General features: G+C 43.4%; 2 protein-coding genes across 2 annotated transcripts; one reads left to right on the top strand and one right to left on the bottom strand.

Annotated features, from left to right (window-relative positions):
- Nucleotides 1-9289: 9289 nt before the first annotated feature.
- prlhr2b (prolactin releasing hormone receptor 2b) lies at nucleotides 9290-10912 on the top strand (the record flags this gene model as incomplete). Its single annotated transcript, XM_080528224.1, has 2 exons — nucleotides 9290-9741; nucleotides 10276-10912. 2 exons carry the CDS (start codon nucleotides 9290-9292, stop codon nucleotides 10910-10912), a joined length of 1089 nt encoding a protein of 362 aa, XP_080384350.1.
- Nucleotides 10913-12521: 1609 nt separating this feature from the next.
- brf2 (BRF2 general transcription factor IIIB subunit) lies at nucleotides 12522-15927 on the bottom strand. Its single transcript, XM_080528223.1, has 4 exons — nucleotides 15680-15927; nucleotides 14789-14848; nucleotides 14285-14606; nucleotides 12522-14067 (listed from the first exon to the last, which is right to left on the bottom strand). Exons 1-4 carry the CDS (start codon nucleotides 15834-15836, stop codon nucleotides 13170-13172), a joined length of 1437 nt encoding a protein of 478 aa, XP_080384349.1. The 5' UTR covers nucleotides 15837-15927; the 3' UTR covers nucleotides 12522-13169.
- Nucleotides 15928-17000: the final 1073 nt, after the last annotated feature.

Genomic DNA, 17000 nt, shown 5'->3' on the forward strand with positions numbered 1-17000 from the left:
CCACAACCTCAACTGTCCTGTCATCCACATCCTCAACTGTCCTGTCATCCACATCCTCAACTGTCCTGTCATCCACATCCTCAACTGTCCTGTCATCCACATCCTCAACTGTCCTGTCATCCACATCCTCAACTGTCCTGTCATCCACATCCTCAACTGTCCTGTCATCCACAACCTCAACTGTCCTGTCATCCACATCCTCAACTGTCCTGTCATCCACATCCTCAACTGTCCTGTCATCCACATCCTCAACTGTCCTGTCATCCACAACCTCAACTGTCCTGTCATCCACAACCTCAACTGTCCTGTCATCCACATCCTCAACTGTCCTGTCATCCACATCCTCAACTGTCCTGTCATCCACATCCTCAACTGTCCTGTCATCCACATCCTCAACTGTCCTGTCATCCACATCCTCTGCTGCTGGTGGAGGTGGCACACACCTGCCATAGTGTACTTCCAGGCCTGTCAGTGTCACTTATTCATTGTGGATACAGTACGTGTGCCTGCACATGATAGTAGTTACCGGCTATGAGGGTGTGCATGGCATGTCTTCTTTCTATACCACTAATGTGAGCCATCCATCTTCAAACAACAACAAAAAAGTTATCCCCTAGACGCAACGCTGACGCAACGCTCGATGGCCATGGTGGAGCTTGGCCGTAAAGAGGTCATTGATTATTATTGAAGACTCCAGCCACCCCAACCACAGACTGTTCAAACTGATGCCATCCAAGAGACGATACCGCAGCCTCAGGGCCAAAACCCAGAGGGTAAAAAACAGCAACCAAGCTTCTGAACGAAGGTAACTAAGGACTGGTGACTACTCACCCGCTACACACACACACATACACACACACACACACACACACACACACACACACACGCGCGCGCACACACACACACACACGCACACACACGCACACACACACACACACACACACACACACACACACACACACACACACACACACACACACACATAATCCACCTGTGAATACCATTGCATCTGTCACCCACTTCATCCTTAAGTATACCTATTCATGTAAGTACAAAGCACAGCATATTCTACCTGTAAATACTCTCCCAAGGACAAATCTTTGTCAAGCTCTCTGGCTTCATATAAAAAACTAAGCAGCTGCATTTTTAGCAATATTCAACCCCTACAGTGGATTGGTAGTACTGAGTATAAGCATTTGCCTGGTTAGTTGCCATGATCAAACATTACAAATGCAACTTACCGAGAAGCCACCCTTCTCTGCCCTCTCCCGCTTCCAGACTACCCTATATTATAGCACTTGTCTTAATTCAGCCGCTATAATTGAGCCGCTATCACAGGGCGTTAATACAAACCTCATTTACCTGCGTTCAATTTACCTGCGTTGGTATTTATAGAAGCACGTACGCAATTTTAAACCATCGCAGCCCGTTTTATAAATAATGCTTACGTCCGTTTAGAAAAATGTGCTTACGTGAAAGTCAAAGATGACGTTCAAGTACTTTTTTATAAATGAGGCCCCAGGAGTTATTGAGAAGGGCTATGGCTTTGGGGAAGAAACTGTTCAAGTGGCGTGATGTTTTTGACCTGATGGCCCTGTATCGCTGTCCAGAAGGGAGTAATTCAAACAAGCTGTGAGCTGGATGTGAGGGGTCAGCCACAATCTTGCGTAGGCCTACATAGATAAATGTGATGTCCTTGTAGATACTGGGGCAAGGACATGCTGGTCAAGCAACCAAGCAACTATTTGATAATATCTTAAGAGAGAGAGAGAGAGAGAGAGAGAGAGAGAGAGAGAGAGAGAGAGAGAGAGAGAGAGAGAGAGAGAGAGAATCACCAGTTTATTGTACATATTTCATGCACCATGCCAACTGGTAATGAACAATTTAGGTACTGTCGCTCTGCATACTGGGAATATCATCTGCTATGAACTATAAACTCATGTCAGGAGCAAAAAAGGCACAGCCCTGACGAAGGTACTGTGTGCTGAAATGTGTGTCCAATACAAATGAAGGGTTGTGTATTTTACTTTCTCTTTCTCTTTTTTTTGTTTTTTTTTGTTCACCTCATCGCAATCTGTATTCATTGATAATAAGACAAGGCAGGTGTGATCAACCCTAAGTATCTAGGCATCTTCAGTACAACGTATACAGCAAGCGTGAACCTTACCACAGACAAGTTGGTGCAATAACACCTCTCCCTCTGGGGCTAGTTAGCTGATACCACAGTTAGAATAAGAATGAGGGTAGTCAGACCTAGCTACTGGTATGTGCCATGCCCATGGTGGCATGGTCAGCTGTACAGCAGCTCTGTTTATAGGATATTCCTTTTCTAGCCTCAGGCCAGGCTGGAGACATTCGGATCAGAGATTGAACAAGAATCTTAGGATCAAGCTTGCATCTGGCCTCTGTATCAGATGGTGCACTGCAGGTGATTAACCCTCTCTAATGGGATGTAACCTACAGTATCCATGTACCTTCTGGCTGTCAAATATGAAATCAATCAGACAAACCAGTCATTTACAGTCACCTGGGAGGGGGTAACTCACCCAAATGAGTGCATATGTACAAATGAGTGAATTATGTGGTCCAATTATTGATTATCTAAAAATGTAAAGAATTGTTAATTATATCCTGTAGCGCGGTCTACGCACTGGCCGCTAGTGCATGCTGCCCACTGGGGCCGGGGTTCGTATCCCGGCTCGCCAGATCCAGATATGGCCGAGGCACACGGGAAGCGGCATATTGGCCGGCCGCTTCCGAGGGGGGTATAGGAGTATTTCTGGACTAGGATCCGTCGCGCAACACCGCCCCCTGGGTGCCGGAATAACAGTACTGGGCTCGAGGAGCCAGTCAGCCTAGTCTGCCTGGCGCCCTCCTCTGGGACTGCCGGCCACGGGGTCGTGCGGCGGATCCCATGCAATAGGCAGGGGATAATTGGATGCTAAGTTGGGTTAAATTGGCTACCAAATTGGGTGAAAAAGGGATAAAATCAGAAAAAAAAATAAAAAAAAAATAAAAAAATTATATCCTGTAGTGATGCAAGCCTGTACTCTCTTTTTTTTTTTTTTTTACTATTTTATTTTACTTGTACTCTTTAGTTGCATCCTTGTAATACCTGACAATGTTGCATTTTGGGAATTGCTTGGAAGCAAATCATACTAGACATGTATGTCTGGCAGCTTGTTGTTTCTTTGTTAGTTAGTTAGTTTGTTTGTCTTGTGTATAAAACTGAAAAACAGAAAATAATTTTTTTGGGGGAAAAAAAGAAATGCAACAAAATCAGAGGTAACTCGGCTGGCAAGACTCCAAACATAGCAACAATTGGGGAGGGTTCAATGGGGACAGAGGTGACCTTGGAAAAAGTGTCAAAAACAGACTCCCAAAATGGAGAAAGAGAGGGACACAACCAAAACATATGACATAGATCTGCAGGGGCCTGCCAACATCTCTCACGTATAGGATCAATGTCAGGATAAATCTTCGCCAGCTTACACCTCGACCAATGTACCCTATGAACCACCTTACACTGCAGCACCCCATGTCTGGCACATATGGAGGAGTGGTGAACCCTCTAGGATAGCTTCCCAGGTCTTAGGATCTATTTCTTCTCCCAAGTCCTGTGACCAGATTGTTCGTAATGTGAAAGGATCAGAGGATTGTAGTATAGATATTTCATTATATAAACATGTAATGGCACCTTTTATAGTTGGGTCTAGTTTTAGAAGTGAATCAATGTGGGAAATTGGGGGAATTGCAGGGGAGCCTGGGAAATGTTTGCGGACAAAATGACGGACTTGTAGGTATCTGAAAAAATGGGTTCTTGGAAGGTCATGTACCAGCTCATTAAAGGAAGCAAATATACCATCTACATAAAGGCTACTGATGGTGGAAATGCCCTGGCTGTGCCACAAATTCTAGGCATTATCCAGCACAGAGGGGGGGAATAATGGATTGGCATAACCTTATTTTTTGTAGGGGGAGAATGATGCTGCTTCACCCTTGACCAGTTTACCACTTCAACTTGATTTGGTCAAACAACAGCGGAGAGAAGATTATTTCAGATAGTAAGCCTCAGGACGAATGACGTTCCATGTGTGTATGGCATACAATGTTGACGTACAATGGTGTAGGTGACACATTGCCTGCATCCTATATACACTGTATCGTAACATTTAGAGCCAATTCATCTAATAGGTTCCAATGTGTGGTTGCAAGTTGAATCGATTACAGCAACACTTCAAGATCAGTCCTACAGTACAGTTTAACAATGGAAATAAACCTATAAATATTATACTGCACAAAGCAGTGATGCACAGTCAAACAATGAATCGAGGGCCAATAATAAACTCATTCCTGTGTTCCTGTATGGTCTTTACATGGACATGGTCAGCTATGTTAGATGATGAGTGAATCCAGCAGATTGAGCCCCTATTGTTGGACAGCACACATAACAATCACCAGGCTGGTCTCATTATCCTCTTGATGGTTTCACGAAAAACTGGAGACAGGACGAGGAGCAACGACTCAGCCTACAGTATTATGTGAAACTCCTGTGTGCACTATGCGCACTATTGTCCAAACTGTTGGAGTATAGCTCTAAAAGAAAACAAAATGCTTGCTCTTTCCAATACTTCTGGAGGGCGCTCTAGGCACTGTAATGAAGTTACCAAAACATCAGCTTAACCTTTCAATGGTAATAGGTTCACACATAAGTGTTTTGTTATGTTCTGTACTCCTCTGCTGGGGGCAGGGTGATGTTAATGAACTGCTGAAACAAAATGATGGGCTTTTTGACAAACCGAAACCATACATGTCCCCAGCTCACAGTTGTGCAGCCAAGAGACTCTCAGCCAGCCTGGCCCTCCATACCACTTCCCCTGCCATTCACACCATGATGTTATCAGTCAAAATAATCAAGACGCTTCCAGGAAACCTTTCTTTAATGTTAACAGATGTTTTAAACAAAAGACCAAGCTTACTGTCTATGAGTTTTAATGAGAGTGTAGTTGGAAGCTCTAGAAAACAAATCCTTAATCCCATTTTAGGGATAGGACCAGGGGCGGCGCTAGGGGGTGGCTACTTGGGCTCAAGCCCCGGATGTTTTCTGAAAAGCCCCGAATGTTTTACTTAAAAAAACCTAACCCTAACAAGTGAAAAAGAATGATGTAACGTTAATGTTACAGCTAGTAAACATGAAGTAACCACATTAAGTATGCCCTTATGGTAGTATGTATGTATACAGAACATGACTCAAATCTATCCTAGGATGTAACGCTAACTAACTAAGTTTGTTTAATGTCCCAGGGGGGATTTGATTTCACAGTACTATACACAGGCCAACAATACATGTAATATATCGTCATATAACACAGGACAAGACAATCAATACAATACAAGTGGTGAGCCCAGAGTCTGCCCTGATATACATACTGTAACATAACTAGCCTCAGCCCATCAATTCTGTAATTCTATACAAATATAAATGATGGTGACTGACGTGTGTGTGTGTGTGTGTTTACTGTCTATTTTGTAATACAGCCTTTTGTCCGCTTTAAGGTGGTGGTAAGTTGAAGGTTGAAGGCAAACATTTTCGCACATTCTATTCTCCCTCTGGGCTAAGCCCCGGATCTCCTACAATCCTAAATCCGCCTCTGGATAGGACCATTTTTGGGAGAGGTGCCAGAATTGGACTGCAATAACACTGTTAATAAAACAGACATATCCACCTTCACGTTCCATGGTCCTCTAATGTGTGCATTGTGTCAACAACCTTGGATTTGTTAGCAGCTTTGCAGAAGTGGTTTTAAAGAAACCAGGTTTAACAGGAATACATCTCAAATCTGACTCTGAATCTGACCAGCTAACCATGCAACCGGGGCTGCTGCAGGAACATGATTCTGCATTGAGGACTGAGTGTCTACACTGAAGGTCTAATCTAAACCTTGTTTGTTAAGTAATGCACAAGGATAATAAATCTTGACCAATCAATGGTTTTCGTCAGAATACACTACATCCTGAGAGGGTGGGTCTGTAACCTCCTCAATCACAGATGTCTTAGGATATTTCCCTAGGATATTTCCCTGGTCATATTCATTTTCTAAAACATGTATACTCTAAACAGTTTAACAAATCGATCATACAATTAATTGTTAAGGATCCTCAGGTCCTGTACAAGCAGGCTCCAGAACAGCTCTTCTTCCACAGAATTGTCACTCTGATAATCAACCCCCCCCCCCCCCCCCGACACACACACACACACACACACACACACACACTCTGTTGAACAATCCCCCCCCCACACACAGACACACACACACACATGGGGTACAATGACTATTATTGATAATAAATCTTTGCATCCAATGCAATGTATCATGTTAGTGCTGCTGTAAACTCAGCTAATGAGTCCCCACTTTTATATGTACAGGTAAGTCAAATAGGAAAGATTTCTGTTTTGTGCCAGTGGTTATAGGCCTATTGAGAACGGCTGTCTTCAAAATGGCATCTTTGATTTCCTGTCTACAGAGATTGAGGAAGGGCAGGGAGCTGATCTCAATACCTGTTGCTAAGGATCCGTATCTTCAGTCTCCCCATCAATCATGTTACGTATTATTGTGATGCTCACTAAAAACTAAGGCTGTGAACATTGCTGACTTTTATTTTATTTAGTGTTCAACACCCAAGCAGTTGAAATGGTCGACAGTTTTAAATACCTCGGAATTACACTGGACAATAAACTTAGTTTCAACCAACACACCACCGGTATCTTTAAAAGGAGCCAACACAGATTATCCGTGATCCGCAAACTTAAAGGACTGTATGTTTCCCCCCCTCTTCTCCAACTACTGTACCAGAGCATTATCCAGCCCATCCCCATGTACTGTTCCTCCTGCTTCTTCAACATGCTCACATTCATCAACTGGGCCAAACGCACACACATCACCAACACTGCTGCCAGGGTAATTGGACTCCCCACACCCAACCTCACAGCACTAAACAACAGGGCCACCTCACACATCGCAACCACAATAGAACAGGACATCACCCACCCACTCAATCTGTACCTCACCCCACTGCCATCCGGGCGTAGGTACAGAATACTAAGGTGCAAAAGGGCTCGCTTTGGCAAAATCCTGATCCCTGCAGCCATTGTTGCCTTAAATAATACGCAATAGGACTGTGTGTACTTATGTATCTGTCATGTGTAGTACTGTCTGTTGTTGTCTGTGTTATACAGTGTTGTATATTATGTATACTGTACAGTGGTGTGAAAATGAATTTCCCCCTGCGGACAATAAATCTAATCTAATCTAATCTACTAGTAGTAGTAGAAACAATGTTGTTATTGGTGGTACACTTCTTGTTCTTTTCCCTGCTTTGTTTTCCATCTTTGTGATGTCTCTCCCCCCCCCCCCCCCCCCCCCCCCCGCCCCCCTTCTCTCTCTTTCTCTCTCTCTCTCCCAAAGGTAGTATGACTCCGCTACTATTCGCTGGTCGGGAGTTGCGTGCGACATCACCTCTGAATTTGACGAAGCTTTTCTGTCACTTCTTGCTGCACTCAAGGTACCACACTTTGAATAAAAATAGCCACTTTATAGTTTTACCCATAAAGTGTCATCATGTAAATGGTTTTACTTTTATTTCATCGGCATTCATATACATTCATTGGCATGTTACAGTTGATTGAAATGTTGATTATTATTGATTACTCATTATGACATAATTCCCATTGCCATTCTTATTCGTATTCATATTAATCTATTGTCATTAGCCTTATATTATCATTATATATCCATCGTACAAATATTAATCATACTGTAATTTTGATGATGATGACGGTGTAGAGCTAGTTGTTGCTACTATTATTGTGGGAGGTCAAAATGATAATAATAATAATAATAATAATAATAATAATAATATTAACAATATTCCAAATCTTATGTCTGAAAACCTTAATTGTATCTCCCTCCAGTCGTCCTTTGAGTATAATAATGTAATTATTTGAAATGACTGGCAGGGTGGGAGACACAATATACGCACTTTATTATATCTTTCTGTGCCTAGTACGTAAAGTGATCTCATCATATTGACCCAATTACAGGGTAGTCATGAAGATCAGAGTACTGATGTTTCCAGACATACTGTAGTGGAGCCTGGAGAAAATTAATGACTATTCTAAGATGCGTGTAGATGAGTAAACACTGAGCTCAAGGTCCTCCATTCTATACAAATCTTATACAGTACATATGGATGTATGATTATTAGTTAGTGCCACTTGGGGCCTTTTTCTCACCCCATTAAGCTAATGAAATGAACAAATGTTAGTATAGCTGCAAATGTTAGCAAATATATAGCAAATGTTAGTATAGGCTATGTAGTCATAGTCAATATATTCTCATCAATTATTCAATTAATTTAATAAACATGTTGTAGCAATCCCCAAACTGCAGGCATATGTTCTCATTAATTTGTGAAGTCGATATTAATGGATCCATTGAGTGTCTGCATAGTCTGTGACTAGCCCAGGGCCATCTGAAAACATGGCTCTTGGCCGTCAATGGTCACTATGATAGTATAATAATGCTAGTGAACATTTAGGGCTGACAATAATTTTTATGAATTAGCCATCAATCTGGAATAATAACAAATGTACAAGGTCACAGGAGTATATCTTTGTCGGTAAATCGAAGCCAGATGGTTTAGATGTGTGCAGCATGTTTCTCTGCTTCTCCAAATTGAATATATTTTTCAACATTATTACAACAAATTGGTCACTCGATTTATATTATATTCCAATTGCTCACTGGATAATTCAATTGTTCTGGTTGCTTTCAATATTTTACTGACATTTTACAATGTCAGGCAACTCAAAAACAATTTAAGATGCAGTGGCACTCTACAACCTCCATTTGTGTTGGTACAATAACTATATGAACTTGATCTGAATTACACCCTCAGATGTTGCACTACTGAGTTATCAACAATACATTTGTGTAAGTGTTAATGTAAGTGGTTGTAAATTACCTTTCATTATTACATTTTCAATTGAACAGTAGTTTCAAGTATTTGCATGACTACTAATGGGCATTTTCCATGCTAAGCATACAGTATTATGTTACATGTAATATAATTGGTTTGCAATATGGTCAGCTAAATGGCATATTTATATATACATATATTATATTCAAATACAGTTTAACTACTCTATATTCTTGCTCCTGTCCTCCAACTTTTATTCTGCAAGATTCTGATTGGCTGGGTACCCAGGGCCATCCACTGCTCCACGGGTATGGAAGGCAGTGGCAGTGGCTGGGCTGGAGGTCTGCTGCCCCCTGTGGGTGAAGAACCGAGTACTAAGGAGCACGTCTTTGAGGTGGCAGTACAGAACGGCTCCACCAACCACAGCTCCCCCTTTGCAGACGTGGCTCTGCTGCAGAGCTTTAAGCCCCTCATCATCCCCTGCTATGTCATTGTAGTGGTGGTGGGCGTCTTTGGGAACTACCTGCTCTTATATGTCATATGCCGCACCCGCAAGATGCACAATGTCACTAACTTCTTCATCGGCAACCTGGCCTTCTCAGACATGCTGATGTGTGTGACCTGTGTGCCCTTCACCCTGGCCTACGCCTTCAACCCCCACGGCTGGGTGTTCGGGCGCTTCATGTGCTACCTGGTGTTCCTGATCCAGCCGGTAACCGTTTACGTGTCTGTGTTCACCCTCACCGCCATTGCTGTGGACAGGTGGGCAAGACCATAGAATTAACATTATTTTACATGGTTTAGAAATGTCCTGTGCACCCTGAGATAATAATTGTTTTATTGTGCAGAAATCGTGTTGAAATTCAAATTGCTGTATGTTCACAAATCACTCGAGCATGTGTGATGATAGACAACTACTGTTACAGTTTTTCTCTATTGCTTGAGCAAATCTTTTTAAACGGTATTACATTTTTCAAAACAGTAAACACGTTCCCCTAAATAGCTAATGTTTGCCAAAAACATATTTCTTTCGCAAAACGCACTAGGCCTATAACTCTCAAAACTTAGAATGCATGTCACAAAAGCAAATCAGTGCATCAAAGCAGTATCCTTGGTCATCTAATGAAAAGTTCAACCACCCATTCATTTCATAATGACACACCAAATAGCAACTATAGCTGTCAATTGCTGTGGGCAAGTGAACTTCAGTTTCATACAAATGGTGTAAGCAATGAAGAAAAACTGTAGCAAGAGAATAACATTGCACAATACGTTTTGCCCCTGTCTCCATGTCAGGTACTACGCTACAGTGCATCCTCTAAAGAAGCGCACCTCAGTGGCCACCTGCGCCTACGTCCTGACTGGGATCTGGCTGCTGTCCTGTGGCTTGGTGGCTCCAGCCGTGGCCCACACCTACCATGTGGAGTTCAGAGAGGAGAGCCTGACCATCTGTGAGGAGTTCTGGCTGGGGCAGGAGAAGGAGAGGCTGGTCTATGCCTACAGCACCCTGCTGGTCACCTACGTTCTGCCCCTGTCTGCTGTCTGCGTCTCCTACCTCTGCATCTCCGTCAAGCTGCGGAACTGCGTGGCCCCGGGGCACCGAACCCGAGAGCAGGCCAAGGTCCAGCGAGCTCGGAAGCGGAAGATCTTCCGCCTCGTAGCACTGGTGGTGGCCGCCTTCGGAGTGTGCTGGCTCCCGATCCATGTGTTTAACGTGCTGCGTGACATCGACATAGGCCTCATCAATAAGCGCCGCTTCCTGCTCATCCAGTTGCTGTGTCATCTGTGTGCCATGAGCTCGTCCTGTTGTAACCCCTTCCTCTACGCCTGGCTACATGACCGCTTCCGTGCCGAGCTGCGAAAGATGTTCACATGCCACCACCGCATTGGCATCCCTGCCAACCAGGGTGCCACTGCCAGTGTGGTCCTATGACTGGGCAGGGGAGGCTCCAGAAGGAGCGAAAGAGAGAGAAAAGATGACCTCTAACACGCTTTGGGCTGTATTTTTCCGCACAAAACGGACACAAATGACTTCTAAGAGACTTCTAAGAGTGTTTTACGCCGTTAAAATATAGCCCAAAGCATTTCCTGATTCTGTTGCTTGGTGATGTACTGTAATTTGATGACTCGCATGTCAAATTCACTTGCGATCACTCATACACGATTAACAACTCAGAAGATTGTTACAAGGTGGTTTCACCTTGTGAATTGAACACAATGAGGTTATTGACAAGACAGGACTTAAGCAAGCTGAAAGCCAACAAGAGGAGGTTAAAGGTGCGGGGTACACAGAACCCCCCTAGTTTGACTTCCTCATTTCTGCTTTAAGTTATGGTACTGAAAATAGGTAATAATTCACTAAATGTATAACACATGAACAGCAGGGGGATCTGTACCGGCAAAACGTTCATAAGACATGACATTTAATTGTGCTAACTGATGGGTAAGCTTTAATCTAAAGCTAAACGTTGTTCTGAGAAGACGTAACGGGTTGGGAAGACATCAGTGATGAATCCAGAATGACAGCTGAAAGGAGTCTGCTGAGAATAGAGGGCGACAGGAAATTATGGATTGATGATGAATTGATTGATCTTGTCAAAGAGCTTTGTCTGCTCTTGACAGCTGTGTTAACAGTGAGTGCAGGTTTTCTCTCAGCCTTCACTGTGAAGAGGCTTCATAAAAAGCTGCTTCTGTGAGCTTCTTCCCCATGTAGTTATTTACACTGTGCAGTCCTCCTAACCCCCCCCCCCCCCCCCCCTTACTGCAGTCTCTTACACAAGTGTCTTTATCTCTTGGGAACATAAGAGTTCTAAAAATAATGATGCTGAATGATGCAGAACTAATTCTAGGCATTTGCTTAAGTCATGCTTGCCACTGCATGATTGCACGTTACAACTGCTAAACCACACAAAATGCAAACACAGAAGCTTTCAAACATCCCCCATTTCAACTATCGTAAAATATTGATGTGTTTTGCTGCAGTCTTTGTGTGGATTTCTTTCTTATAAATGGCCTTAATGGGTTTGTGTCATGCAAAAAGGACTTTATGAAATGGTTTATGAATGCAACCATGTGTACAATTTTGAACAATAAAATACTAATAATGTACAAATTGTTGATTGCATGCCCTCCAGAAGAGCTCTTTGTAATTACATTGTTAATCCTAATTAAATTGTACTCAACATTACAGGAACAATAGTTCGACAGAACCATTCATTTATGAACATACATAATTACATTATTGGAATTCAAATGTTAATTTAGGCAGTGCAACCTTTCCGATTTTTCAATGATGAAATACTGTAAACCCCGGATGACAAATCCATACTGTAGGAGGTATCTGCAGTCACTACGGACCAGTCACATCATATATTCTGTGTCTGTGCCATGCCTTGAGGTAACAATACTCATTACCCACCACAACAGTAAGCACCCAGTGTCCGAGCAGCATCACAATGGAGAAAACAGATGGTTTCAGAGCAAAAAATGTAAACAGTGTACCATGCTTCAAAACAAAAGGGAAGAACTTTATTATATTATATTGACAAATATTATTTGAGGCTGACAGTAACCAACCAGCAACCAAATCATGTTGAGTGGTTGGGTATACAAATGCATAGTCTGTGAGTTAGGACACAATTTTTGTGTGCGGACTAGACACCAATTACAGTGCTTGAACACAACAACAGCAGAGAAGAGATGCTGTATTAAATCTTAGCTTGTTTGCCTCTATTGGACAGGAAACATGTTATAGTTTCTCAAAATATTCAGCAAATAATTGGAAAATGATATTCAACGTGTTCAAGAGTTGGAACCGGAATGGACACGTTGACACCAATTTAGCCCATTAACATCAATGCATTAAGATTTACTGCACATTATGCACATCTCAAAGCATGTGGCCAACAGTGTAGGCTATTCTCTGCGACCTACTGTTCCTACTGTAGCAACATATAGTGTACATAAAAAGTATGTTACTGTACATTCAATTCAATTCAGAAAAATCAAGTCAGATCTCCCTTTCAATTAAAATAATTCAGCTAATATTCTATATGCTAATCTAAATGACACAATCAAAGTGAGATGACAAGTTCAATAAACATATTCAATTGCATATTAAAGTGCTAAACTGTAACAGATCAGAGCGCAACCACATGACCTAACTAAGATTACATGGCAAACCCTTCCGGTCAGTCTTCCTCATCCTCAGATGAAGATAACCTCTTCCTGGCCTCAGTGTAGTCTTTTACTTCTTGCGGAGTACGGATGTACATATCTATCTCACTGTCTGAGATCTCCTCATCACCAGTAACCTCCAGCACCTTCTCCACTCTCCTGATCTTAGCATGCCTCACACAAGGTGGGACAAACAAATGTCTCTTGCCCCAGTTTGGTGTTGGGGGCTGGCTACCCTGTGGTGATCCCTCCTCCCCCTCCTGCTGCTCCTCTTCCGCCTCCTCCTCCTGCTCCTCCATCACTGTGCAAGTCTTTCGGTCTGTATTTCCTGGTTGCTGGGCGCTCTCTGCGTCTGGTTCACGCACCGCTGCGCAGGGTTCTTGCAGGGTGTGCTCCTGCTGGCCTGAGGCCTGTGAAGGTGCTGCTCCTTCCAGGCTGGCCACGTTGCTGTGGGCCCCAGGCAGGTGGTCCTCCTGGCTGGGTGGGAGTTCAGCCAGCAGGGCTTCCTCGTGGCTCCTCAGGGCTCTTCTCAGCAGGGAGCGCTGGTGCTGCAGGATGTCGTCCACCTGCTGCATCACATTCTCGGGCCCCACCTCGGTCCCCAGCCAGGGGATCTCCTGGCCCAGTTTACACAGCACCTCTTTCAGCTCTGTCACCCGCTTCCCAGCCACTGCTCTCTTGGAAACCTTGGCCATCTTACAGAACTTGTCAAGCGAGTATTTGAGACGGGCCTGGGTGGGCCTGAGGGACTGCCAGGCCAGGTAGATGGAGGCCATCATCATGGGGACCGGCTGGCGCCCTGTCACAATCCAGGTCTCTGCAGCCAACTCCACCAGGGCCACAGCTCGCTTTGTCAACTTCTTGGCATCCTCAGACAACGCCTCTGGGATGTGAGCAGGGCTCAGTTTGTAGCTGACAAGAGAAAGGAGAGAACAGAGGCATCCTCAGTAAGTGTAACACCACCTCAATCTCTACAGGGGCTCTGCTTTGGGTATGCACTCGAATGGCAACATCCATCCATGTGGATGATGATGATCAACCTTAAAACTACTGACTGACAAGCAATTAGACAAGCTGTCCAATGACACGTATCGCTACACAACACCAGTGTAAGTAATTTCACACTTACTCATGACAGTGGGTCCCCAGTAGGTCAGTGATGCCAGCAGTGGGAGCCACAATGTTCAGAGACTTAATCATGTCCTGGTACACCACGCCCATCAGGTCTGGGTTCGCCTCCAGGAGGGAGCTGATGGTTCCCATGGCAATGGGCCAGCCACGCAGCCTGCAGCTCACAAGCACACAGCACCCACACAGAACCTCTTTCTTCTGCAGGCTGACTCGGATGAAATTGGGGTGTTCGTAAGCCTGTGCGAAGTAGGTCTCTGCGGTCTCCTCCATTTCCCTGTTGAGTCTGAGGATGCGACATAAGGCACGAACCCGCTGCAAGCCTGTTTGGAGAGAGTGATATGATCAGGCATACAATATTAGAGTGTTCATTTTGTGTTACCCTTCAGGACAAGCACTGCATGACAATGACTGTAATTGAGCGGGAAAACTTTTAAATCACAGGAAAGTTGAACTTGAGGTAGTCAGACAGACATGTTCTTAAGGACCAAATGCAGGGTCCTACCTTTGATTTGATTGCGGCATGGCTGCTTCTCCAAAGCTGTAGTTTGACTGTATCTGACATCTACAGGATGGCAATGATGGCAGACAAAGAAAACAAACAAACCAGTTCAGTAATCAGAGCTGACTGGCAACACAGCAGAAACGCTGAAAGATACACTACAGCTATAATGGTGCTATGCAGGGATGTAGTGGTAAAAAAAACAGGTGGGTAAATCATGAATCAAACCCGTGGATTGAATAGGTGGTAAACCCTAATGCTTATCCCTGACCCTATTCTTATGATAGAAGACGGTTGAGAAGTGTATTTCTGGCACCCAATGTCATATGCTCTGATGAATTTCATAGTGTGGTCCTCATGGGTCCTTTAAAAGATTTAGCCTACACGAAACTGCCCCTCGCTGAAAAAAGTAGGTTAACCTGAACTGAAAAAATGTGGGTTTAATTGGGTCTACCCTACAGTACGGTGTTCAGGGTATATACAGGAATCTTGAGGTTAATTTCAATACCTTTCTAAGACTTTTTAAAGACCTTGTCAATATTTTTCCAGACCTCACCGCCACTTCGAGCTGTAACCGTTTACATCAGTGACACCTTTAACTTAACAGTTATAGACTAGACCACTATCATACAACAGAATTTCCGGTTCATCTTTGTTTTTTAATAAAAACAAATAAATTCACGTACTTTTAACTGTTAACGTTTTTAGGACTCAAACTCTTTGGACAGTCTAATTCTGAAAAATACCTACAAAATTCAAGACCTCATAAAATCGTGATAAGACTTTTTAATACTTAAGGGTCTTGATTTTCCCAAAATTTATTTATCAACTTTTAATACTTTTCAAGACATCGCGGATACCCTGGGTGTTACGTCATTATGCGAATGACAATACCTGTGCCCTGCAACTCTTCACTGAGAGTGGTCACCAGTAGTCCTTCAGATACGACAGCGCCGCAGTCTTCACACACAAGTTGAGGCTGTGAATAAAGGTCGTCATCCACTATGTTGGACGAGCCACAGTCCGGACAGGTCCGACCAACAGCTGCCATCTTCAACGGCCACGGCACTGATCATTGAGAAAACAACTTGCTGACTAGGACACTAATATCGAATACATTCCTGTTGAATCAATCAAGTCAAACGCACACAATCACACACGCCATGCCGTGTACTGAAAACGTCCAATGAACGTTCAGGAAATTTCATGGGGGAGCATTCGAAATTGCATCCGTGTAGAAACCTATTTCTCCTACTGTAGTTCCGACAATAGCATAACTGCGTCCCTCCAAAACCTTCAACACTGAGACATGACAAATAACCAGACAAATAAAAACAACTAACAAACAGTAATTCGTTCATCCAGGAAAATTGAATGATCTGAAAAAAAAAAAAGTGTCGTTATCAGAGTGTGTGTTACCCCCAGTGTTACCCTATATACTGTACCTTTGCATGAGCCCCAGGATCTTTTTTCTTTCTTCTTTTCTTTGGCTTTGACACTCTCGCTACCCAGATCTGTTCGTTCCTCATCAATTGTACTTGTCTCAACAATCTGGAGGTCATCTTCTTCCTCATCCCCTTATTTCGCTGCTCTTTTGATTTTTTTTTTCTCTCTCTCTATCTCTCTCTCTTTAAGATCATGGCAGTTTCCTTTTCTTCCCTACACATCATATTATCTCGTTTTTGTTTGGTGTTGTTTGTGACGATTGGATACTCCTACCACTAGGTGTCAGTAGAGGTCCTTGTTATAGGACAGGACCGGAGATGATGTAGTGGTAGTGACAGGACAGGAACTAATAGGTACTAGGTAGATGGAGTTGATGTAACCAGAGCACGTGAATAAAAGTTATAAAAAGATTCTCATTGAACTGTTTCTCATTGAACGACACGAACAACACATGGTACCAGGAGTAAAACAGTGCAAGATACAACTGTGAAATGCGACATGGATTCAGTGAAGCCACCGACGAGTCTGCAACTGACGGGGAATGTCGACAGCAATTGGCGCACTTTTAAACAACAGTTTCTACTCTACATTACAGCGTTGGGATTGGAAACGAAGTCGGACACCAGGAAAGTAGCACTCTTACTAACAATAGCTGGCCCACAAGCCATAGAATTGTATAACACGTTCGTGTTTGAGGAAAGAGATGATAACGAGAAGCTGGATAGAGTGCTCGAGAAATTTGATGCCCATTGCTCTCCCAAAAAGAACG

This window comes from Nansenia antarctica (assembly GCF_963989245.1).
Source record: "Nansenia antarctica genome assembly, chromosome: 4".
NCBI lineage: Eukaryota > Metazoa > Chordata > Actinopteri > Argentiniformes > Microstomatidae > Nansenia > Nansenia antarctica.